This window comes from Salvelinus fontinalis, chromosome 14 (assembly GCF_029448725.1).
Source record: "Salvelinus fontinalis isolate EN_2023a chromosome 14, ASM2944872v1, whole genome shotgun sequence".
In the NCBI taxonomy this organism is placed as follows: domain Eukaryota; kingdom Metazoa; phylum Chordata; class Actinopteri; order Salmoniformes; family Salmonidae; genus Salvelinus; species Salvelinus fontinalis.
The window spans coordinates 50,343,159-50,370,336 of record NC_074678.1 but is presented as its reverse complement, the minus strand read 5'-3'; the positions used below and the strand labels follow the sequence as shown (position 1 = coordinate 50,370,336).

The window sequence follows — 27,178 nt, the reverse complement described above, 5'->3', positions numbered from 1 at the left end:
TTTGCTAACCTAGGCAGAAGAGTCGAATCCCAAGTTTCCCATTTGGGAGGTACCAGAAACAACCCACGGGAAGCTTTACGCAAATAATTGACGCTCATTTTAACTCCAATTTCTGACTAGCACGTAAACGCGGCATTAGCTACAGAACTTTGGACAAACGCATGCAGTATTAAGCCAGGGAACAACTTGATTAGCCAATGAGTGGCCAAGCCCTTGTCACCACTACAACTTGTTTATTCTTTAAAAACCAGCCCTGTCGCACTATCGCCAGCTATTGCGCTCATAATAAGAGCTGTGAAAATAGAAAACATATTTCTGACACACCCCCGGACCTATTGTGCTACTGTCAGTGCTTAGATTTACCATTATGTTTGTTAAAATAGAGCACTCAGAGTTTTGCTTAAATATTGTATTCTAGAGGAAAGTTGCTCAGGGTCGCCATTTTTTTTTAAATACAGAGTCAGAGCGCTGACATTGCTGATGTTCCCGTTACTGTTATTTTATTCCCCATTGGTGACAGGGCTACTACTTTCACACGGACAACCCCTACAAGGACTGGCCCAACGCATTTGAGGAGGGGTTTCGAAAGTCCAAAGAGGGAGACCTGCCCAACGCTGTCCTGTTACTGGAGGGGGCCATTTTACAGGATCCCCAGGACTCCGAGGTGAACAGGCACAGGGGGCTGATGAGACACAGGCACAGCAATCACACACATTTCCAGCATGACTTTCACACAGGACCATAATATACTGGAACCAACTGCCAATCAGCCTGTTCAGATAACACCATACTCAGAACTTCACAAATCACGTGTACGGTCAACACTCAGAGAGTGCTAAGTGGCCGACGCTGATTGCTAGTGGAGAACTGGGGAATTCTGTTAAATAGAGTGGTTTACTGTAGCAAAACTACGCTGTCTTCATCTCCCAATGAGAATTGTCAATTTTCCCAATGGGTTGAGTAATAGCTATTTTCTCAAGTTTTTCTCTCCTGCTCATTTCCTCTCTATTGTAACAGCAGTAATCTCTTTACAGCCTCAGAGAGCCCACATTAATAGAAAACGGTACTCGTGCATACCCTAAAATTATTCCACAGTGTATGGAACTAATATGATTACAAAAGTCCTCCTAGCGTGCTTGGTTGCTTATCTCTCTGCTGCAGAGACCTCTGGATAGTTTGTAGCTAATGTCACCCTGACATCGATACTCACAAATTCAGTATCAATGTCAATTCACAAAATAAACCAGAATGCAGATGAACCTGCATATGTTTCTTCACAGAGACTGAAAGATGCATGTAATCTAGTCTGTTTGGATTGCAGATTCAGCAACTGTCCAAATGCAATCCTTGGATGGTATGGAGATTCAAAATTGGGTTTCAGAACTTATCAGGTACACCTAATGAATTTGGTTGGTTGCCAAGTGTTTCGAGTGAGCCTTTCCAAAAGTAGTATGTGAAATATGCCCCACAACTTGTTCTCATTAATTAATTCTTATTGGCTCTTTAGAACAGGATACCCCCAATACCAGGGTGAGGAGGAGGCTCAGCAATCCTAAATTAACTTGGCTGGCAGAACACTACTGTTTCTGTAAGAAGACACACCTCAAAAGCTATTCACCTTGCAATATTAATTGCATTTGATGTGTCCTAACTTCGCCTTAGACAAAAGTTTGTATTGCAGTCTGATTGAGATACAAGATGCTTCCTGGCTGTTCTGTTCTCTACCAACGGCAGAAGCGGCTGTGGGAGTGGTACTTAGAGCATTGACTGCGAGTGAGTCATCCTATGCCTCACAGAGTGCTGAGCTCTGCATCTGGACCACATCGTGTCTCCTTAGAGACGGTGTTAAGCCCAGGTGATGACCCTGTTGTTCAATGCTCCCTATTGTCTCCCCAGGCTTGGCAAGTGTTGGGGACCACCCAGGCCGAGAATGAGAACGAGCAGGCTGCTATTGTCTCCCTCCAGAGGTAAGGAGGTGTTACTGCGCAGCGTGGACCCACAGGCTTCACCACAAACACGGCAATACACTGCATGCTCTGTAGTTTTGAATATTCCTCAACTGCTTCAGAAATGTACAGCCGTCTGTGGTAAACCGTGGGGTGTTGGGTTGAGCGTGCAGAGATTAACACAGAGACCGGGAGGTTTTAGTCAGCAAACACAACTTTACTAGGCCATAAAATAAACATAACAAAGAAAATCACATAGGTTTGGCTTGGTCCTTCTTCTCAGCTTTGGTTCTGTGTAGGTCTCCCGGTTCTCTGCCGCGGTGTGTCAGTGCTTCTTTTATGTGGCCTCCACGGCTGGTTGGCACTTTCCCCTAATTACCTCCATTTGGAGCTATCCGTGTCGGGGGTCCAGCTCGTGTACTCCCAGCAGAGAGAGCCAATGTCGCAGCACGTACCTCCCCTCTATTACCACCCCCCGGGGTAAACCTCCCGGGATACCACACATCGTAGATGAAAACCATTTTTTATGTTAAAGTTAGATATGGTATCTAAGGTATTCAAAGCCCTGTTTCTAGGCTAAGCTACTACTACATTTTATTGACTGGCTCGGTCTACAGCCATGAAGAAAATACATTTTAGTGATTTTTTTCCCCCCTTCGAATATACATGCCACATGGTCCAGTGGATTATATCAGAGAGCCAAAGGTGTTGGGCTCCACAAGTGGAAAGAGGGGCCATTTTATATTACCTTGTCAGAAGGCACGCTCGGTCGGTAGATAGGACAAACAACAGATCAAACAACAGCTTGATCCATCTGTGAGAATGTAAGCCCTTACAAGGAAATCAAAAGAGACACAGAACAGCAACACAGACAGTACTTTTACGCTCAATGCACATCCACAAATTGCTGATCCAATTAAATGTGCATTTCATAAGATCCTAGGCGAGTGCTTGGATTTCATTCACTGCAGATGAATACAACCATCTTGTACAAAGGAACAAAATTGAAATCAAGTGCATTTGGGTTAATTAATCATTGATGTTAAAACCAATGGTTTAAAACTGTAACGCTTTTATATAATCTCCTCGGAAAGACTCGTCTCCTGAAGTCCAGCACTGTTCCGTTATTAATACCACACTGCTTTTACATTGTGTTTTTGCTGACTTTTAAATGTAACCCCATTGTTGATGTGTATTCCCGAGAAGCCTGGATTAGAGAACTCTGAGAGGGAAAAAAAGAAAAGTTGTAGCAGATGACACGTTATCTTAAAAGATGAACGGCGCTTCTGCACTGTATACCAATCGTAAACCAACTTCATACAACAGTCAGAGACCCATGGCACAGTAGCAAGTCTGACATAAATAATTCGGTGTTCCTGAGAGAACAAGGAAGTTGTAGCATTGACTGTCACAAATCTCAGTGGAACATTTGATGAGAGCAAAAATCTGGGTTTGGCTCGTCCCCGAGGGCTCGCTAATCCTTGTTGTTCGTCCAACATAGCTCTTTTAATATCTCATAATATTATCGTTCTGATGCAACAGCAACATTGCGAGCAAGACAAAACTTTTTCTAAAGTGGAGAGTAACAATAACAATTGCAAGCCCCAAAAGTAACCCCTGTGAACCAAATGCTTTTGAAGGCAATATGCTAGCCTGGGATACTTGTATGTCGCCCCAAGAGGGGACTGGTCCTTGCCACCTGACCCCAGCCTCCTGATGTTCCTTAGCTGTGGCCTGTCCAAATTAGTGTCCGTCAAACGCTTTGAAGTGCTCACTACCCCCCCCCTTCGCCCCCTCTCTCTGTATCGCCAGGTGTCTGGAGCTCCACCCCAACAACCTCCAGGCCCTCATGGCCCTGGCGGTGAGCCTGACCAACACGGGCATGAGGCAGGATGCCTGCGAGACGCTGCTGCGCTGGCTCCGCCACAACTCCAAGTACAAGCACCTGCTGAAGGGCAAGAGACACCTGGCGGGCTCCCCGGGCTCCCAACGTAGGATGTCTCGTGTCTCTACTGTGGGCAGGTATGAGAGGTAGAATATAAGGACTGGATAGCACTAGCAAAGATCCCATAGGTGTAAGTGCATGCTCATTTTTGTAAGAGAATGGTATAGGAAGACTACAATATCCATATTTTCTCCAGAAAAGAGGAGAGATGCAGGCCATTCAGGATTACACAGTTAACACCGGAGAAGTATGCTCCAGGGCACCTTCATTCAAGAGCACTAAATCTGACATCTATTACTTTTTTATAAAGCACATGGCTGGCACTCTCTCTCCCTCCTTTACAATCTCTTAGCCTGAGCACTGTGACAATATTACGGAATGGCTCATTCATGCATATTTTATGCTACGGTGTGCTTTATTCTCCCGCTCAGTTATGTTATTTTTAACAGCTCCGTTTTAGAAACTCAGTTGTTTCAGTGCAATGACTATTACCTACTGTCGTAAATGAAAGGAAACGCTATTTCAAGGTTTTTCAACCACAGCTGGTGTGGGTGTAATTTCCTTGCCGATCGAGCAAGCGGGCTCTCGCGTGTATTCAATGTGAAAACAACCACAATTCAGGGTGCTCTTTCCTTAACGAGGCATACTTTTAGGTGTCACGTGAAAATAATGATCAGTTAGGAGCCTATATAATGAGTTCTCCGCTGTATAGGAAAAGCATGACTATCAAATCCTCTATTCAACAGTGAGATGCAGGTGCAGCCCCATCTAACTCTCCCTCCACTTCTTCCTCCTCTCACTCGCTCTATCCACCTCGCTCTCTCTCTCTCTCCTCCCTTCCCCTGCACTAAAACGGTGTGGAAATTGAATAAAGTGTACGCAGGGGGAGGAACAGTGCTGTGGCAGGACTCTCTCAAGAGCATTACTCTGCTGGTTGTCAGTGTGTCTCTACTCCATATAGGCTCTAAGCCAAGTTTGTCTGCCCACAGCTCCCTATTGCCGGAGGTCAAGGAGTTGTTCCTGGAGGCTGCCCAGCACAACAGGGATACTGACCCGGACCTGCAGACGGGCCTGGGCGTGCTGTTCAACATCAGCGCTGAGTTCAACAAAGCTGTGGAGGCCTTCAATGCTGCCCTGTCGGTGCGGCCAGAGGTAGGGGGGCAGTGTAAACACTTTACACACAAACGTGCGTATGAACGCACACACACTGATACGCCTACTATGCGCATGCACACACACATACACAGATGACTGATCAAGGTCACGGATCCCCAAAACACGACCCAAGATAGCGAGAGAAAGGGAGAGTTCATGCAAACAGACTCCCTGAGGCACGCCAAACTGTCACACAAATCACTGAAGCACTTTTCTCCCAAAGTTGAGAGAAATCCACTCTCGTGAACTCCTGATTCACCCTCCATGCACTACAGCCTCTGCTTGGTGCAGCTCAAGCCCCTATCCTTTAACACTAGGAGAGCAGAGAGCGTTGACTCAAAACAAATGTACTTTATTAATTACTCTGCCATTTTTTTTACTCTGCCTTCAGGAAGTATTCACACTGCTTGCTTTTTTTTCCACATTTTGTTGTGTTACAGCCTGAAATGAAAATGGATTGAATAGTGATTTTTGTGTTACTGGCCTACACACAATACCTCATAATGTCAAAGTGGAATTATGTTTTTACAAGTTTTTACAAGTTAATAAAAAATGAGAAGCTGAGATGTCTTGATTCGATAAGCATTCAACCACTTTGTTATGGCAAGCCTAAATAGGTTCAGGAGTAAAAATGTACTTAACAAGTCACATAGTAAGTTGCACGGACTCACTATGTGCAACAATAGTGTTTAACATGATTTTTTAATGTCTACCTAATCTCTGTATCCCACACATACTGTACAATTATCTGTAAGGTCCCTCAGTCGAGCAATGAATTTCAAATATAGGTTCAACCACAAAGACGAGGGAGGTTTTCCAATGCCTCTAAAAGAAGGGAACCTATTGGTAGATGGGTAAAAAAAGCAAACATTGAATATCCCTTTGAGCATGGTGAAGTTATTAATTACACTTTGGATGGTGTATCAATACACCCAATCACTACAAAGATACAGATGTCCTACCTAACTCAGCTGCCGGAGAGGATGGAAACTGCTAAGGGATTTCCCAATGAGGCCAAAGGTGATTTTAAAACAGTTATGAGTTTAATGGATGTGATAGGAGAAAACTGAGGATGGATCAACTACATTGTAGTTACTCCACAATACTTACCTAATTGACAGAGTGAAAATAAGGAAGCCTATACAGAATAAAAATATTCAGAAACATGCATCCTGTTTGCAACAAGGCACTAAAGTAATGCAACAAATGTGGTAAAGCAATTAACACTGTATTCAGGACACACAGTTATGTTTGGGAAAAATTAAATACAACACATTACCACTGTCCATATTTTCAAGCATAGTTGTGGCTGAATTATGTTATGGGTATGCTTGTAATCATTAAGGACTGGGGAGTTTTTCAAGATAAAAAATAAACTAAATGGAGCTAAACACAGGCGAAATCCTGTAGGAAAACCTGGTTAAGTCTGCAGATACTGGGAGATTAATTCACCTTTCAGCAGGACAATAACTTAAAAAACAAGGCCAAATCTATACTGGAGTTTCTTACCAAGAAGACAGTGAATCGTCCTGAATGTTACAGTTTTGACTTAAATCTACTTGAAGATCTATGGCAAGACCTGAAAATGGTTATCTAGCAATGATCAACAACCAATTTGACAGTGTAACAGTCCTGACCTATTTATGTTAGTTTTTATGTGTTTATGGTCAGGGCATGTGTTTTGGGTGGGCAGTCTATGTTATCTGTTTCTATGTTGGTTTCGGTTTGCCTGGTATGGCTCTTGATTAGAGGCAGGTGGTTTGCATTTTCCTCTAATCAAGAGTCATATTTAGGTAGGGCATTCTCACTGTTTGTTTGTGGGTGATTGTCTCCTGTGTTTGTGTCTGCGCACCACACGGGATTGTTTCGGTTGTATTTCGTTTTGATGTAGTCTGTTTCCTGCTCGTGTGTTCTTCCTGTCGTTATGTAAGTTCCATGTTCAGGTTTCGTCTACGTTGTCCGTTTGTTATTTTGTATCATTTCTAAAGTATAGTTCGTGTCAGTGTTCGTTTTGTTCAATAAATTCATTATGTCATCACACCTCGCTGCGCATTTGTCTACCGATCCTTCTCTCCTCACCTCATCCGAGGATGAGGAGAGCGTCACCCATTACAGAATCACCCACCAAAATACAGAGACCAAGCGGTATGGGAATGCTCGACGGAGCAACAAGGATTTTTGGACTTGGGAGGAGATCCTGTCTGGTAGAGGACCCTGGGCGCAAACTGGAGAATATCGCTGCTCTCGTGAGAAGAGTGAGGCAGCCACAGCCCAGGAGCGCTGGTATGAGGAGGCAGCTAGGAGACGTGGATGGAAGCCGGAGAATCAAGCTCGTAACCGGAATTATGAGGGGACTCGTCTTGCACGGAAGCCCGAAAAGCCCGTGAGTAACTCCCAAAAATTTCTTGGGGGGGGGCTAAAGGGTAGTGGGCTAAGGGCAGGTAGGAGACCTGCGCCCACTTCCCAGGCTAACCGTGGAGAGCGGGAGTACGGGCAGACACCGTGTTACGCAGTAGAGCGCACGGTGTCTCCTGTACGTGTGCATAGCCCAGTGCGGGTTATTCCACCTCCCCGCACTGGTAGGGCTAGATTGGGCATTGAGCCAGGTGTCATGAGGCCGGCTCAACGCGTCTGGTCTCCAGTGCGTCTCCTCGGGCCGGCATACATGGCACCTGCCTTACGCAGGGTTTCCCCGGTTCGCCTACACAGCCCGGTGCGGGTTATTCCACCTCCCCGTACTGGGCGGGCGACCGGGAGCATTCAACCGGGTAAGGTTGGGCAGGCTCAATGCTCAAGAGAGCCAGTACGCCTGCACGGTCCGGTATTTCCGGCGCCACCTCCCCACCCCAGCCTAGTACCTACAGTGCCTATATTACGCACTAGGTTACCAGTGCATTTCCAGAGCCCTGTTCCTCCTCCACGCACTCTCCCTATAGTGCGTGTATTCAGTTCAGTGCCTCCAGTTCCGGCCCCACGCACTAAGCCACCTGTGCGTCTCCTAAGTCCTGTACACACTGTCACTTCTCCCCGTACTAGTCCTGAGGTGCGTGCCCTCAGCCAGGTGCCACCAGTGCCGGTACCACGCACCAGGTATAGAGTACGCTTTGAGAGTTCAGTGTGCCCTGTCCCTGCTCCACGCACTAGTAGGAAGGTGCTTATCATTAGCCCGGTGCCTCCAGTTCCGGCACCACGCACCAGGTCTACAGTGCGCCGTATCCGGCCAGAGCCATCCGTCTCCCCAGCGCCATCTGAGCCATCCGTCTCCCCAGCGCCATCTGAGCCATCCGTCTCCCCAGCGCCATCTGAGCCATCCGTCTCCCCAGCGCCATCTGAGTCATCCGTCTGCCAGGAGCCTGCAAAGCCGCCCGTCTGCCATGAGCCTGCAAAGCCGCCCGTCTGCCATGAGCCTACAGAGCCATCCGCCAGACAGGAGCCGCTAGAGCCGTCAGCCAGACAGGAGCCGCTAGAGCCGCCCGCCAGACAGGATCTGCCAGAGCCGCCAACCAGACAGGATCTGCCAGAGCCGCCAACCAGACAGGATCTGCCAGAGCCGCCAACCAGACAGGATCTGCCAGAGCCGCCAACCAGACAGGATCTGCCAGAGCCGCCAGAGAGCCATGAGCAGCCAGAGCTGTCAGAGAGCCATGAGCAGCCAGAGCCGTCAGAGAGCCATGAGCAGCCAGAGCCGTCAGAGAGCCATGAGCAGCCAGAGCCGTCAGAGCGCCATGAGCGTCGAGAGCCGTCAGAGCGCCATGAGCGTCGAGAGCCGTCAGCCTGCCATGAGCGTCGAGAGCCGTCAGCCTGCCATGAGCGTCGAGAGCCGTCAGCCTGCCATGAGCGTCGAGAGCCTTCAGCCTGCCATGAGCGTAGAGAGCCGTCAGTCTGCCATGAGCGTCGAGAGCCGTCAGCCTGCATGGACCTGCCAGAGCCGTCCAAACAGGACCTGCCAGAGTCCTTCAGCCGGGATCTGCCCCTTGTCCCGGTGTTGCCCTTTGTCCCGGTGTTGCCCCTTGTCCCGGTGCTGCCCCTTGTCCCGGTGCTGCCCCTTGTCCCGGTGCTGCCCCTTGTCCCGGTGCTGCCCCTTGTCCCGGTGCTGCCCCTTGTCCCGGTGCTGCCCCTTGTCCCGGTGCTGCCCCTTGTCCCGGTGCTGCCCCTTGTCCCGGTGCTGCCCCTTGTCCCGGTGCTGCCCCTTGTCCCGGTGCTGCCCCTTATTCCGGTGATGGTCCTTATCCAGGTGCTGCCCCTTGTTCTAGTGCTGCCCCTTGTCCCGGTGCTACCCCTTGTCCCGGTGCTGCCCCTTGTCCCGGTGCTAGCTGTTTATTTAGGGGAGGGTAGTGTTAGGGTGGTCAGTAGAAGGGGTAGAAAGAAGAGGGGAGTGACTATGGTGGTGCGGGGACAGCGTCCTGAACCGGAACCACCACCGTGGTCAACTGCCCACCCGGACCCTCCCCTGGACTTTGTGCTGGTGCGCCCGGCGTTCGCACCTTGGGGGGGGGGTCCTGTAACAGTCCTGACCTATTTATGTTAGTTTTTATGTGTTTATGGTCAGGGCATGTGTTTTGGGTGGGCAGTCTATGTTATCTGTTTCTATGTTGGTTTCGGTTTGCCTGGTATGGCTCTTGATTAGAGGCAGGTGGTTTGCATTTTCCTCTAATCAAGAGTCATATTTAGGTAGGGCATTCTCACTGTTTGTTTGTGGGTGATTGTCTCCTGTGTTTGTGTCTGCGCACCACACGGGATTGTTTCGGTTGTATTTCGTTTTGATGTAGTCTGTTTCCTGCTCGTGTGTTCTTCCTGTCGTTATGTAAGTTCCATGTTCAGGTTTCGTCTACGTTGTCCGTTTGTTATTTTGTATCATTTCTAAAGTATAGTTCGTGTCAGTGTTCGTTTTGTTCAATAAATTCATTATGTCATCACACCTCGCTGCGCATTTGTCTACCGATCCTTCTCTCCTCACCTCATCCGAGGATGAGGAGAGCGTCACCCGTTACAGACAGAGCTTGAAGAATTTTTAAAAGAATAATGGGCAAAAATGGCATAATCCAGGTTTGGAAAGCTCTTAAGAGACTTACCCAAGAAAGACTCACAGCTGTAATCGCTGTCAAAGCTGCTTATACAAGGTATTGACTCAGGGGTCTGTATTTCATTTTCATTAAATTTACAAAATTGTCTAAAAACACGTTTTAACTTTGTCATTATGGGGTGTTGTGTGTAGATGGGTGAATACGATAGTGTTCTTTGAAATAAATTATTTTATATTCTAAGACCTTCATAAACACAATCAAATGATTATTTTTGCAATACCATATCTGAAATGTATTTATTAGACTGTAAGAATGTTGACGTTAAAGAGACACATCATTGGCCCGAAGTGGGGTCCAATGAGGCTTTTCTTATATCAACCCTGTCCTGCAGCACAAAAGTTAAAGTGCACCGTATCAGGCCGTGTCCCTGTATACGCAGATATAGCCCCAGGTGGGAGACGCGTATTCAACGAGAGGACTGACTTAATGATGCAACCGAACCGTCCTCAAATGATCCTTGGAAGTTCAGCGTTGCTAGGTTTTCACAGGGTGTTTTGCCATGTGAGGTAGAAATAATGTACCATGGAGCATACAAGCCCAATCACACCACAGTACCTAAATTACAGTCATTTACACACCAAAGATACAGTGGAAGAACAGGCAAATGATGTACTGCCGTGTCGAAATTGACGTTATATCACAGACAAAATTCGACTTAATTTTACATGCAATACTTCTCTACCAAAGCAGGCACTGTTAGTTTCTGATTGGACTTCGCATTACACTACACAACAATTATCATTAGCAACAAATATGTTCCAATACTAAACCATTTTAGGGATGTAGTGCCTGATGGAATGAATCACAGTGCAAAAAAATCTGTGGTTCGTTGGCCCCAAATCTGCCAACAAACCACATACCCTCAGTTGACAGTTGCTAGGTTCACAGACCATGACACCGTCTGACCATGTCTGACACTGTCTGAAACCAAACGTCAAAACCGACCACTATACTATGTGTCACCATTCTCTCCTCCGGTGTTGACTCCTTCCCCCTGTCTGTCTCCTCTAGGACTACCTGCTGTGGAACCGCCTGGGTGCCACGCTGGCTAACGGGGACCGCAGCGAGGAGGCAGTGGAAGCCTACACCAGAGCCCTGGAGCTCCAGCCGGGCTTCATTAGGTCCCGCTACAACCTGGGCATCAGCTGCATCAACCTGGGAGCGCACAGGTGGGTGAGAAAGGGGGCAAGGGGTGGGTGGAGGTCTAACTGAGAGCCAGCTGGTGCTCTCGGACACAGCACCTGGCACCGCAGCAGAAGGCTTTGAGTTTCTTGGAGGAGAGTGAGGCAGAGACACTGAATTACACTGAGCCTAATAATGCTCTCTTACACTTGAAGTTCAACCACTGTAATGTTACAAGTATCAGCAAAGTCCCTTTTAATATGTCAAACACATCAGCCCTGAACCTAGTAACACTCGCTCTAATGTAATGATAGCAAATAATCACAAGGTTCTCTAATGGTCAAGTCTTCCTCGTCTTTTAGGGAGGCGGCCAGTAACTTCCTAACGGCCCTGAGTCTGCAGAGGAAGAGCCGGAGTCGGCAGCTCTCACACCAGGTCATGTCGGGGAACATCTGGGCCGCCCTGCGGATAGCCCTCTCCATGATGGACCAGCCGGAGCTTTTCCAGGCGGCCAACATCGGAGACCTAGACCTACTCATGAAAGCCTTCAACCTGGACATGTGAGTGGAGATGAGCCATGGAGACAAGGCTCTACTCTCCTACCAACAGCCAAGAATCCAAAGTGTACAGAAGGAAAGAGCGGTTTTGTCCAGTTGATAACTAGTATGTGGTCTTTTTTGCACGCACTACAAGAATTTGCCTATCTTTACTACTCCTAAGTACCTCTGCAGTCTTGAGTACTGCATGTGCTCGAAGAAGAGACTATTTTTGCGATGGATTTGCACTGCAATTTGTGATTTTCCAGAAGATCACAAGGACGGGCAAAGATTGTACAAGTAGGGGAGAGTGGGGTAAGTCATGCCAATGGGTTGGTTGAGCCACCCCTTGTTTCTAGGAAACCATACACAAAATGAATCATGTGACCAAATATTTAGGAAGGGGTTATCATTTCATGAAGTCTGTGAAGAAAGAAACCACATGGAACAAGTGGTAAGGAAGTTAGGTCCAAGAAAACAATTTTCACAAAGTCAAATTAATGTATTATTATAGGTTTCATGACGCTTGTATGTAAACCAAAGTAGATCGTTTTAAGACTGGTTTATTCATCAGTTTGGGTCTCTGTAAGTTACAATATGAGGTTCTTAACCTAGCATGAAAGTGCATCATTGAAGCTGTGTGGCCTAATATAGTCAAAATGGTTACTTTGGGGTAAAGTTGAACCAATGGCTAGTCAATATATCCCATACAAATGATGCATAGTATTTTGTCAGTTGTATGCATAATATTTTTGCAAGTTGTCATGCATATTTCTATTGTTACAGAGCAGACATCATCATGCCCTGTGTATACAAACGTTTTTTTTTTTAAAGCAGGGATCTAGCCCCTCGAGGTTCTTGAAAGACCAGCCAAGGAAGTGAGAGAAGGGAAGAAGTCTATTTGAGCAGCAGCAAGGGATGAAAAAAGAATGACACTGAAGACAAAAAAGAAAACGAAGATTTACCTGTGTGCTATGATAGAGTAGCAGAGGCACATAAGGTCTTGTCTGATGACATGGAGTCTGAGCTTGCTAAACAGACCAGTTTTATGGGCTTAGTAGCCTCAAATGCAGAGAACTTGCTTACGAATTGGTATATCGAAACAACATCCCGGTCCCTGACAATCTAACCCAAGTTGTTTCCACTTACCCTGTCCCCTTGCTTAATTTACCCCATACCTGGGGTAAGTTATGCCAAGATACCATTGTTTTGGGACATTCTGTTTTCAAAACATACTGTATGTTTACATGAATTCAGATTTTTCTAGGGATACACAACATCCTGAAATATATATATATATATATAGATATCTTGACGTCGTGATGCTGAATGTAAAAAATGGCTCAACATACCCCACTCTCCACAAATGCCTTAAAGAACACCGAGATGAAAACAAACGAAATGCGTGGAACTGAGCTAGAGAGAGAGAAAGTGAAATGCTGAGAATACTGTTGCTGAACAGTGTTGAGGTTTGACAAAAACTATTTCCTCATCCAAATACAATACTTTCAGAGTGTTCGGATTGTCACACCCATCGACCTACAGGAAGGATTTAGTGAGTAAAATCAAGACTACACCCTAAACTGTAGGACTCAATCCGTTTTCATCAGAAAATCAATAGATCCTTTTAAGAGGTGGTTTAATCCTCTTTTTAGGGAGGAAAAGCACTGCATGGAAACTAAAGCATTTTCCTAAAACAATTCAGTGGCACAAACTTACAAAAGTTTTGAATTCTTTAACTTTTCTTGCACTTTGAAAACAAACTGATCATTTTATCCTATCTTACTGAAATTTGCAGATTGTAAAGCCTTACTCGAAACGCATGCTAAAACAATATTAACATTTAAACACATTTTTTTGGGCAACTATTGTAAGTCATTTTCAGATACATTTTTGACTTCCTTTAATACGTGGCATCCCCCGAATCCTTCATGTTTTGTGGTGTGCTCAGCTCCTCATTACATTTGCCAGATTTCCCCTTAAAATAGCCCTTATTGGTTAGATTTTTTTTTTAAATTTCACTCAGAGCTGCATATGTACTTCACGTGTCAGAAACACAATCCGTTGAATTTGTTCAGGTTTGTGCTAATGGCTGGGATGACTTGCTGGGATGACTTTCAAACTATTCACTCACGTCACATTACTAAATCAAAAGATGAAGCTTTGTAGTGAATGTATTTGAGGCATTCCACTATTTTCTAGAAGACAGCATCTTTGTGTAACATCTTGTATTGCTTTACAATATGTCAAAGGTATTGTTGAAGGTCAGAGGGCCCTCAAAGGTTACAGAACATGACAACATCTCATGTTAATGTCAGGTTTATCTAAACACAGCAAAAAAAGAAACGTCTTCTCATTGTCAACTGCGTTTATTTTCAGCAATCTTAACGTGTAAATATTTGTATGAACATAAGATTCAACAACTAAACTGAATAAGTTCCACAGACATGTGACAAACAGAAATTGAATAATGTGTCCCTGAACAAAGGGGGGGTCAAAATCAAAAGTAACAGTCAGTATCTGGTGTGGCCACCAGCTGCATTATGTACTGCAGTGCATCTCCTCCTCATGGACTGCGCCAGATTTGCCAGTTCTTGCTGTGAGATGTTACTCCACTCTTCCACCAAGGTACCTGCAAGTTCCCGGACATTTCTGGGGTGAAAGGTCCTTGCCATCACCCTCCGATCCAACAGGTCCCAGACGTGCTCAATGGGATTGCGATCCGGGCTCTTCACTGACATTCCTGTCTTGCAGGAAATCATGCACAGAACGAGCAGTATGGCTGGTGGCATCGTCATGCTGGAGGGTCATGTCAGGATGAGCCTGCAGGAAGGGTACCACATGAGGGAGGGGGATGTCTTCCCTGTAACGCACAGCATTGAGATTGCCTGCAATGACAACAAGCTCAATCCAACGATGCTGTGACACACTGCCCCAGACCATGACGGACCCTTCACCTCCAAATCGATCCCGCTCCAGAGTACATGCCTTGGTGTAACGCTCATTCCTTCGACGATAAATGCAAATCCGACCATCATCCCTGGTGAGACAAAACCGCGACTCGTCAGTGAAGAGCACTTTTTGCCAGTCCTGTCTCGTCCAGCGACGGTGGGTTTGTGCCCATAGGCGACGTTGTTGCCGGTGATGTCTGGTGAGGACCTGCCTTACAACAAGCCTACAAGCCCTCAGTCCAGTCTCTCTCTGCCTATTGCGGACAGTCTGAGCACTGATGGAGGGATTATGCATTCCTGGTGTAACTCAGGCAGTTGTTGCTATCCTCTACCTGTCCCGCAGGTGGGATGTTCAGATGTACCGATCCTGTGCAGGTGTTGTTACACGTGGTCTGCCACTGCGAGGATGATCAGCTGTCCATCCTGTCTCCCTGTAGCGCTGTCTTAGGCGTCTCACAGTACGGACATTGCAATTTATTGCCCTGGCCACATCTGCAGTCCTCATGCCTCCTTGCAGCATGCTTAAGGCATGTTCACGCAGATGAGCAGGGAGCCTGGGCATCTTTCTTTTGGTGTTTTTCAGAGTCAGTAGAAAGGCCTCTTTAGTGTCCTAAGTTCTCATAACTGTGACCTTATTTGCCTACCGTATGTAAGCTGTTAGTGTTTTAATGACCGTTCCACAGGTGCATGTTCATTAATTGTTTATGGGTCATTGAACAAGCATGGGAAACAGTGTTCAAACCCTTTACAATGAAGATCTGTGAAGTTATTTGGATTTTTACGAATTATCTTTGAAAGACAGGGTCCTGAAAAAGGGACGTTTCTTTTTTTGCTGAGTTTAGTTACACAGTGAGATAAACATTTAGTTGTTTGCACATAAGCATTGGTTTATGTAGGAGGTAAATGCAGAGCTAGTAATGGAGCTTTGCTTTACTAATGAATGTGTTCCATTCTATTCGGTGTCTAGCGGCCCAATTTTAAAAAGTGTTACCAAAATAAGCCCAAAAATATATACCCTACAAGATCAAACAAACATTATCCCTGTGTGCGTACACTACCAGTGAAAAGTTTTAGAACACCTACTCATTCAAGGGTTTTTATTTGTACAAATTTCTACATTGTGAAGACATAAAAACTATGAAATAACACACATGGAATTATGTAGTAATCAAAAAAGGGTTAAACAAATATATATATATATATTATATTTGTGATTCTTCAAATAGCCACCCTTTGCCTTGATGACAGCTATGCACACTCTTGGCATGCTCTCAACCAGCTTCACCTGGAATACTTGTCCAACAGTCTTGAAGGAGTTCCCACATATGCTGAACACTTGTTGGCTGCTTTTCCTTCACTCTGCGGTCCGACTCATCCCAAACCATCTCAATTTGGTTGAGGTCAGGGGATTGGGGAGGCCAGGTCATCTAATGCAGCACTCCATCACGCTCCTTGGTAAAATAGCCCTTACACAGCCTGTAGGTGTGTTTGGTCATTGTCCTGTTGAAAAACAAATGATAGTCCCACTAATCCCAAACCAGATGGGATGGCGTATCACTGCAGGATGCTGTGGTAGCCATGCTGCTTAAGTGTGCCTTGAATGTTAAATACATCACAGAAAGTGTGACCAGCAAAGCACCCCCAAACCATAACACCTCCCGCTCCATGCTTTACCGTGGGAAATACACATGCGGAGATCATGCGTTCACCCACACCACGTCACAAAGACACGGCGGTTGGATACCAAAAATCTACAATTTGGACTCCAGACCAGATGACACATTTCCACCGGTCTAATGTCCATTGCTTGTGTTTCTTGGCCCATGTCTCTTCTTCTTATTGGTGTCCTTTAGTAGTGGTTTCTTTGCAGCAATTCGACCCTGAAGGCCTGATTCACAGTCTCCTCTGAACAGTTGATGTTAAGATGTGTCTGTTACTTAAACACTGAAGCATTATTTATTTATTTAGGCTGCAATTTCTGAGGCTGGTAACTCTAACGAGGCAGCAGAGGTAACTCTGGGTCTTCCATTCATGTGGCGGTCCTCATTAGAGCCAGTATCATCATAGCTCTTGATGGTTTTTGCGACTGCACTTGAAGAAACTATAAAAGTTCTTGAAATGTTCCGTATTGACTGACCTTCATGTCTTAAAGTGATGATCGTTTCTCTGCTTATTTGAGCTGTTCTTGCCATAATATGGACTTGGTCTTTTACCAAATAGAGCTATCTTCTGTATACCCCCTACCTTGTCACAACACAACTGATTGGCTCCACAAATTAACTTTTAACTTGGCACACCTGTTAATTGAAATGGATTCCAGGTGACTACCTCATGAAGCTGGTTTAGAGAATGCCAAGAGTGTGCAAAGCTGTCATCAAGGCAAAGGGTGGCTGCTTTGAAGAATCTCAAATATAAAAATATATATCTCAACACTTTTTTGGTTACTACATGATTCCATATGTGTTATTCCATATTTTTTTATGTCTTCACTATTATTTTACAATGTAGAAAATAGTAAAAATAAAGAAAAACCCTTCAATGAGTAGTTAAAACTTCTGACCGGTAGTGTAGTTACTAGTTGGCTCAGTAGTATAGCAGCGTCACAGTTAGTTTGCACTCTGCGGACCTAATGCCACCATCATGTCTACCAAGAGAGCAAATTACATGTCTGCAAGAGAGCAAATGCCACATACAACTTCTGTACTGTAGCACTGCGCTGGTGTGTTTACCTGTCGGGGCCTACTGTATGACGGAAGAAATGTGTTTGATTCAAGGATCCCATGCAATATGGTTCCATTTTTAACTGTACAATGCCCCGGTCCGACTCAATGGACCAAAGGCAAATGCTATTAGGGTCTGGCAGAGACACCATTGCCGGTTCATCTTCCAAATTGTACCGCTTTGATGTCATGGTTTGTATAAGCCAAGGCGATTGGGGGAAATCTATCACAAAAATAGTTCAGGAGTAGTTGCTTTATCGACTGTAAGCACTTTTCATTCCCCATTTAAGTTTATGGGTATTTAGGAAAGTTTGGCCCGTATAATATTTACGAAGAAATAAAGTCAAATGGGGCGAATAATTCAATTTAGACGAAAACACACAAACTGCCATTCATGCCAGCAAAGCATTCAGGTTTTGTAACCTTGGTTTGGCACTATGGCAAGGTCAGTTTAATTTAAAAGTCATCTCTGCAAATCTGGTTGAGGCTGGTTTGTAAAGGGTGGAGGGGGGCTGTACTGTCAGATTCATGTTTTACTACTGCAGTCTGCTGAAAATTCACTTTGAATTTCACCTTAGACGTACGTGTTATGTCCAATAATCCCAATCAAGCTCATTGAAAGTGGTTCCCTTGCTGGCTAAATTGAATACAAAATGTAATTGTAAAACAGATTATGTAGCCCAATGTACTTGAAAAACAGACTCATTTCTGTTTATTTTGTATAGAATCTATTACATTCAAATGATCTGAAAGTGTAATGACTCATTTTCCACATGGGGAAAGGGTTGGAACAGTGCAAATGCACGAGGAGGAAAACATCAGACTTTGTGTGGAATCACTTTGGCCATGATGTTTAAAATATCGAGGAGCCAGAGGCAACTGCTGAGACACAGCACATACTGTATGTGCACACGACTGACAATCTGCATTGGAGGCTAGCTTTGAAGACAAGAAACACACAGGCAGACTGTACAATGTCAAAGGCAACTGGGCCTACACGTCATGGCATCCTTCCATTTATTCATTGATTTAGTCTGTTACCCGACCACCCCAACTAGCTGATACTCCTACACACACACACACACACACACACACACACACACACACACACACACACACACACACACACACACACACACACACACACACACACACACACACACACACACACACACACACACACACACACACTACCCTCAAACCACCCAGCGAGCAAATGTGTTTGAAATCCGGTTGTAATGGTGTAATTTCAGTCAGTTCTGCCCGCTAGGCCAACATCGGGCCCCCATCATGATTAGCTACTCCTTGGTGTTTCATTCCAACGTTAATAATTTACATTACATGTTTCTGTCCCCATGCCTTCTAGTTGCCCCTAACTGTCAGCAGCATATACACTGTAGTACAATAGTACACCGCCGAAACCAGGATTTCCTGGACCTTGGGATTTCTTCAAAATAAATGATTTCTTATGGTCTAGTAGGCCTGATTTTTGCATTTTGAACAAAAATAATCTACAGTGCATTCGGCAAGTATTCAGACCACTTGACTTTTTCCAAATGTTGTTACGTTACTGCTTTATTCTAAAATGTATTACATTTGTTTTTCTTCACTAATCTACACACAATACCCCAATAATGACAAAGCGAAGACAGGTTTTTAGAAATTGTTGCAAATGTATTAAAAATAAAAAACATAAGTATTCATACCCTTTGCTATGAGACTAGAAATTGAGCTCAGATGCATCCTGTTTCCATTGATCATCCTTGAGATGTTTCTACAACTTGATTGGAGTCCACCTGTGGTAAATTCATTCAAATTGATTAGACATGATTTGGAAAGGCACACACCTGTCTGTATAAGGTCCCACAGTTGACAGTGCATGTCAGAGCAAAAACCAAGCTAATACTTCGAGGGAATTGTCCATAGAACTCAGAGACAGGTTTGTGACCAGGCACAGATCTGGGGAAGGGTACCAAAAAATGGCTGCAGCATTGAAGGTCTCCAAGAACACAGTGGCCTCCATCATTCTTAAATGGAAGAAGTTTGGCCGCCTGGCCAAACTGAGCAATCGCGAGAGAAGGGCCTTGGTTACGTAGGTGACCAAGAACCTGATGGTCACTCTGACAGAGCTCAAGAGTTCTTCTGTGGAGATGGAAGAATCTTCCCGATGGACAACCATCTCTGCAGCAGTCCACCAATCAGGCCTTTATGGTAAAAGGCACCAACAGCCCACTTGGAGTTTGCCAATTGGCACCTAAAGGACTCTCAGACCATGGAGAAACAAGATTCTCTGGTCTGATGAAACTAAGATTGCACTCTATGGCCTGATAGCCAAGCGTCACATCTGGAGGAAACTTGGCACCATCCCTATGGTGAAGCATGGTGATGGCAGCATCATTCTGTGTGGATGTTTTTCAGCAGCAGGGACTGGGAGACTAGTCAGGCTCGAGGAAAAGATGAACAGAGCAAAGTACAGAGAGATCCTCAATGAAAACCTGCTCCAGAGCGCTCTGGACCTCAGATTGGGGTGAAGGTTCACCTTCCAACAGGATAACGACCCTAAGAGCACAGCCTAGACAATGCAGGAGTGGATTCAGGACAAGTCTCTGAATGTCCTTGACTGGCCTAGCCAGAGCCCGGACTTCAACCTGATCGAACATCTCTGGAGAGACCTGAAAGTAGGCGTGCAGCAACACTCCCCATCTAACTTGACAGAGCTTGAGAGGATCTGCAGAGAAGAATTGGAGCAACTCCCCAAATACAGGTGTGCCAAACTTGTAGCGTCATACCCAAGAAGACTCAAGACTGTAATCACTGCCAAAGGCGCTTCAACTGAGTACTGAGTAAAGGTTCTGAATACTTATGTAAATGTACTAGTTTTCTTTTCTATATGTTTGCACCAACAAAATCTAAATCTGTTTTTGCTTTGTCATTATAGGGTATTGTGTGTTGATTGATGAGGAGAAAAAAACGATTTAATCCATTTTAGAATAAGGCTGTAACGTAACAAACTGTGGAAAAAGTCAAGGGGTCTGAATACTTTCCGAATGCACTGCAGTTACTTAGAAGATTTAAAAAAATATATTAATAATAATCTATTGGCTGACCAACTATGTACACTGCTGTAGAATATATATTGCTGTGTGTTGAGTTAGGATGCCCAATGACAAAGTCCTTTTTCTAAAACCGTTTACCTTCTCAGGTGTGATGACCTATCAGAACCTAGCATGCTCCAAAATAACTTGAGGATGTTCGCATGCTAGATCTTCTATGATTAACTTTGAATGCCCTTTCATTTTTATGCATGCATTGCGACTCATGAAGTGCTTTCTTTCCACCCTACTTATAAAAACAAAACATATGATGTTACATTGCAATATTTCTACAATGCACTTTTGATCGGCTGCATTTATGAAGTAAACCTACAGGTAACTGCCAAAATAAAGGAAACACGAGTAAATGAGGGATACAAAGAATATTGAAAGCAGGTGCTTCCACACAGGTGGTTCCTGCCTTAATTAAGAAACTAACACCCAAGCAAGCTTAGGGCCATGTATAAAAAAGCCCAGTTGCCCATTATTTTGGCTACCATGGCTAGAAGAGATCTCAGTGACTTTGAGATCCCTCTTTCAATGGAGCATAGGGGGTATAAAGGGTATGCCACCAGATCTCAACCTAAATAAACACTTATGGGAGATTCTTGAGCGGTGCCTGAGACAGCGTTTTAATCCACCACCAACAAAACACCAAATTATGGAATTTCTCATGGAAGAATGTGTCGCATCCCTCCAATAGAGTTCCAGAAATGTGTAGAATTTATGGCAAGGTGCTTTAAAGATGTTCTGGCGGCTCATGGTAACCCAAAGCCCTATTAATTGGTGTTTCCTTTATTTTGGCAGTTACCTGTGGTGTGTGTCTGTGTACATACATACATACATGCAGTTGTGAAAAAATGCTGTAAAGTAAGAATGCTTTCAAAAATAGACATGTTAATAGTTTATATTTATCAATTAACAAAATGCAAAGTGAGTAAACAGAAGAGAAATCTAAATCAAATCCATATTTTGTGTGACCACCCTTTGCCTTCAAAACAACAAATTCTTGTAGGTACATTTGCACAAAATCAGGGATTTTGTAGGCATATACAGTGGCTTGCGTAAGTATTCACCCCCCTTGGCATTTTTCCTATTTTGTTGCCTTACAACCTGGAATTAAAATAGATTTTTTTGGGGGGGGTTGTATCATTTGATTTACACAACATGTCTACCACTTTGAAGATGCAAAATATTATTTATTGTGAAACAAACAAGAAATAAGACAAAATAAACAGACCTTGTGCATGCGTAACTATTCCCCCCCCAAAGTCAATACTTTGTTAGAGCCATCATTTGCAGCAATTACAGCTGCAAGTCTCTTGGGATATGTCTCTATAAGCTTGGCACATCTAGCCACTGGGATATTTGTCAATTTTTCAAGGCAAAACTGCTCCAGCTCCTTCAAGTTGGATGAGTTCGGCTGGTGTACAGCAATCTTTAAGTCATACCACAGATTCACAATTGGATTGAGGTCTGGGCTTTGACTTGACCATTCCAAGTCATTTAAATGTTTCCCCTTTAATCCACTCGGGTGTTGCTTTAGCAGTGTGCTTAGGGTCATTGTCCTGCTGGAAGGTGAACCTCCGTCCAAGTCTCAAATATCTGGAAGACTGAAACAGGTTTCCCTCAAGAATTTCCCTGTATTTAGCGCCATCCATCATTCCTTCAATTCTGATTGGTTTCCCAGTCCCTGTCGATGAAAAAACATCCCCACAGCATGATGCTGCCACCACCATGCTTCACTGTGGGGATGGTGTTCTCGAGGTGATGAGAGGTGTTGGTTTTGCGCCAGACAAAGTGTTTTCCTTGATGGCAAAAAATTGCAATTTTAGTCTCATCTGACCAGAGTACCTTCTTCCATATGCTTGGGTAGTCTCCCACATGCCTTTTGGTGAACACCAAATGTTTTTGCTTATTTTTTTCTTTAAGCAATGGCTTTTTTTCTGGCCACTTCCGTAAAGCCCAGCTCTGTGGAGTGTACGGCTTAAAGTGGTCCTATGGACAGATACTCAAATCTCTGCTGTGGAGCTTTGCAGCTCCTTCAGGGTTATCTTGGTCTCTTTGTTGCCTCTCTGATCAATTTTTGGTCTCTTTGTTGCCTCTGATTAATGCCCTCCTTACCTGGTCTGTGAGGTTTGGTGGGCAGCTCTCTCTTGGCAGGTTTGTTGTGGTGCCATATTCTATCCATTTTTTAAAATAATAGATTTAAATGGAGCTTCGTGGGATGTTCAAAGTTTCAGATATTTCTTTTATAACCCTGATCTGTACTTCTCCACAACTTTGTCCCTGACCTGTTTGGAGAGCTCCTTGGTCTTCGTGGTGGGGCTTGCTTGGTGGTGCCCCTTGCTTAGTGGTGATGAAAACTCTGGGGCCATTCAGAACCGGTGTGTATATATACTGAGATCATGTGACAGTTAAGTAAAGTCCACCTGTATGCAATCTAACTAATTATGTGACTTCTGAAGATAATTGGATGCAAGAATTGATGCTGTTTTGAAGGCAAAGGGTGGTCACACCAAATATTGATTTGATGTAGATTTTTCTTCTGTTCACTCACTTTGCATTTAGTTAATTGATAAATATAATCTATTAACATGTCTATTTTTGAAAGCATTCTTACTTTACAGCATTTTTTCACACCTGCCTAAAACCTTTGCACAGTACTGTGTGTGTGTATATATATATATATAGTACGTACTACCGTTCAAATGTTTGGGGTCACTTAAAGTCCTAGTTTTTGAAAGAAAACTACAAATTTTGTCCATTTAAAATAACATAAAAATTATCCGAAATACAGTGTAGACATTAATGTTGTAAATGACTATTTTACCTCGAAACGGCAGATTTTTTATGGAATATGTACATGGGTGTACAGAGGCCCATTTTCAGCAACCATCACTCCTGTTATCCAATGGCTCGTTGTGTTAGCTAATTCAAGTGTATCATTTTAAAAGTCTAATTTGTAATTGATCATTAGAAAACACTTTTTCAATTATGTTAAATGTTGTGCTGATTAAAACAATAAAACTGGCCTTAGACTAGTTGAGTATCTGAAGGATCAGCATTTGATTACAGGCTCAAAATGTCTAGAAATGTCTAGTATTATTGTTCTGAGAAATTAAGGCTATTCTATGCGAGAAATTGCCAAGAAACTGAAGAGATCGTGCAACGTTGTGTACTATTCCCTTTACAGAACAGCGCAAACTGTCTCTAACCAGAATAGAAAGAGGAGTGGGAGGCCCCGGTGCACAACTTAACAAGACAACAAGTACATTAGTGTCAAGTTTGAGAAACAGACGCCTCACAAGTCCTCACCTGGCAGCTTCATTAAATAGTACCCGCAAAACACCAGTCTCAACGTCAACAGTGAAAAGGCGACTCTGGGATGCTGGCCTTCTAGGCAGAGATGCAAAGAAAAAGCCATATCTCAGACTGGCCAATAAAAATAAAAGATTAAGATGGAAAAAATAACACAGACATAGAACAGAGGAACTCTGCCTAGAAGGCCAGTTTTATTGCTTCTTTAATGAGCACAACTGTTTTCAGCTGTGCTAACATAATTGCAAAAGAGTTTTATAATGATCAATTAGCCTTTTAAAATGACAAACTTGTATTAGCTAACACAACGCGCCATTGGAACACAGGAGTGATGGTTGCTGATAATGGGCCTCTGTACGCCTATGTAGATATTCCACTAACAATCAGCCGTTTCCAGCTATAATAGTCACTTCGAAAATGTATCCAAGGTGGCTTAGCAGTTCAGACGTCTTTTTCCGTATTGTCGTGTCGTGTCCTGTATATATATATATTTACACCTTTTCTTCACATATCTTTTATTTATTTTATTATCCAAGAACTCAACTACAAAATCTTTCCTGCAAAAGCTTTCCTGCAACCCGCTTCACCAATTACAATAAGTATTATTTACCTCAATCTGAAAATCCATCGTGGAAGATAGCCAGGGGCTAATTCAGAAGCTAGCCTGAAAGCTAACCAGAAGCTACTCCGATAGCTAGCCAGAAGCTAATCTGTAGCTGCCCCGAAATTAGCCGGTTTGCTGGCTAGCGTTGGTGTTTCAGCTGCCCACGTTTTGCGGTCATCAGCTATTCCTTTAGCTCGATAATCTACCGGCACATTTGTGCAACGCGACTCGGACCGGAGCATTCCGGGACTTTTTTTTCTCTCAGTTTCCCCGGATTCCAACCGCAGGCTCTGGACACTTGCACCTTGATTTCGCAGCTAGCTAGCTGCATACCGTGTGACTATTGGCTTACGTCGACCCCGGAGCAAACTCAAATCATGCTGGAGCTAGCCAGCTGAGGAGTTCCATCACCATCCGGACCCGTTTCTTTTGTTGCTGCTGCAGATACGGAACCCCACCGGGCCTTCACGACTGACTGCCGACGCTATCTGCCCGAGGGATTTATCCAACCGGCACCTCCGTCCCGACGTTACCTGAACGCTCATCTGAGGCCCGCTAATCGTTAGCTGTCTTATCGGCTGCTATCTGAACAAAACCCCACTACACGGAACCTACCGACGGAAACGCACGAGGTATCTACAAACAGACCTCCATCCTATGCTGCTACCGATAGCCATATACCCGGCCAGCTGTCTGGATCGCCACGCCCCCAACCAATCTCTACTCACTGGACCCTTATTGATCACTCGATTAAGCATGCCTCTCCTTAATGTAAATATGCCTTGTCCATTGCTGTTCTGGTTAGTGTTTATTGGCTTATTTCACTGTAGAGATTCTAGCCCTGCTCTCTATACCATATCCAACCTCTCAGTTCCACCACCCACATATGCGATGACATCACCTGGTTTCAATGATGTTTCTAGAGACAAGATCTCTCTCATCATCACTCAATACCTAGGTTTACCTCCACTGTATTCACATCCTACCATATCTTTGTCTGTACATTATTCCTTTAAACTATTTTATCGCCCCCAGAAACTTCCTTTTACTCTCTGCTCTAGTAGCTCTAGGCGACCAATTCTCATAGCTTTTAGCCGTACCCTTATCCTACTTCTCCTCTGTTCCTCTGGTGATGTAGAGGTGAATCCAGGCCCTGCAGTACCTGGCTCCACTCCTATTCCCCAGGCGCTCTCTTTTGATGACTTCTGTAACCGTAATAGCCTTGGCTTCATGCATGTTAACATTAGAAGCCTCCTCCCTAAGTTTGTTTTGTTCACTGCTTTAGCACACTCTACCAACCCGGATGTTTTAGCCGTGTCTGAATCCTGGCTTAGAAAGACCACCAAAAATTCAGACATTTTTATCCCCAATTACAATATTTTCAGACAAGATAGAACGGCCAAAGGGGGCGGTGTTGCAATCTACTGCAAAGACTGCCTGCAGAGTTCTGTTATACTATCCAGGTCTGTTCCCAAACAATTTGAACTTCTACTTTTAAAAATCCACCTCTCTAAAAACAAGTCTCTCACCGTTGCCGCCTGCTATAGACCACCCTCTGCCCCCAGCTGTGCTCTGGACACTATATGTGAACTGATTGCCCCCCATCTATCTTCAGAGCTCGTGCTGCTAGGCGACCTAAATTTGAACATGCTCAACACCCCAGCCACCCTACAATCTAAGCTTGATGCCCTCAATCTCACACAAATTATCAATGAACCTACCAGGTACCACCCCAATTCCGTAAACACGGGTACCCTCATAGATATCATCCTAACAAACTTGCCCTCCAAATACACCTCTGCTGTTTTCAACCAAGATCTCAGCGATCACTGCCTCATTGCCTGCATCCGTAATGGGTCAGCGGTCAAACGACCTCCACTCATCACTGTCAAACGCTCCCTGAAACACTTCAGCGAGCAGGCCTTCCTAATCGACCTGGCCGGGGTATCCTGGAAGGATATTGATCTCATCCCGTCAGTAGAGGATGCCTGGTCATTTTTAAAAAATGCCTTCCTCACCATCTTGAATAAGCATGCCCCATTCAAGAAATTTAGAACCAGGAACAGATATAGCCCTTGGTTCTCTCCTGACCTGACTGCCCTTAACCAACAGAAAAACATCCTATGGCGTTCTGCATTAGCATCGAACAGCCCCCGTGATATGCAACTTTTCAGGGAAGCCAGAAACCAATATACACAGGCAGTTAGAACAGCCAAGGCTAGCTTTTTCAAGCAGAAATTTGCTTCCTGCAACACAAATTCAAAAAAGTTCTGGGACACCGTAAAGTCCATGGAGAATAAGAACACCTCCTCCCAGCTTCCAACCGCTCTGAAGATAGGAAACACTGTCACCACCGACAAATCCACTATAATTGAGAATTTCAATAAGCATTTTTCTACGGCTGGCCATGCTTTCCACCTGGCTACCCCTACCCGGACAACAGCACTGCCCTCCCCTCTGCTACTCGCCCAAGCCTTCCCCATTTCTCTTTCTCCCAAATACAGTCAGCTGATGTTCTTAATGAGCTGCAAAATCTGGACCCTTACAAATCAGCCGGGCTAGATAATCTGGACCCTTTCTTTCTAAAACTATCTGCTGAAATTGTTGCCACCCCTATTACTAGCCTCTTCAACCTCTCTTTCGTGTCGTCTGAGATCCCCAAAGATTGGAAAGCAGCTGCGGTTATCCCCCTCTTCAAAGGG

At 44.6% G+C, this 27,178-nt stretch overlaps 1 protein-coding gene across 1 annotated transcript in view; it reads left to right on the top strand.

Annotated features, from left to right (window-relative positions):
* LOC129811080 (PEX5-related protein-like) overlaps positions 1-15,874 on the top strand; it is a 173,907-nt gene extending 158,033 nt beyond the window's left edge. Inside the window, exons 10-15 of the mRNA XM_055862233.1 lie at positions 521-664; positions 1,897-1,967; positions 3,759-3,968; positions 4,881-5,043; positions 11,142-11,299; positions 11,615-15,874. Of these exons, the coding sequence (XP_055718208.1) occupies positions 521-664; positions 1,897-1,967; positions 3,759-3,968; positions 4,881-5,043; positions 11,142-11,299; positions 11,615-11,816 (948 nt within the window). The 3' untranslated portion in view covers positions 11,817-15,874. The remainder of the gene's footprint in view (positions 1-520; positions 665-1,896; positions 1,968-3,758; positions 3,969-4,880; positions 5,044-11,141; positions 11,300-11,614) is intronic.
* Positions 15,875-27,178: the final 11,304 nt, after the last annotated feature.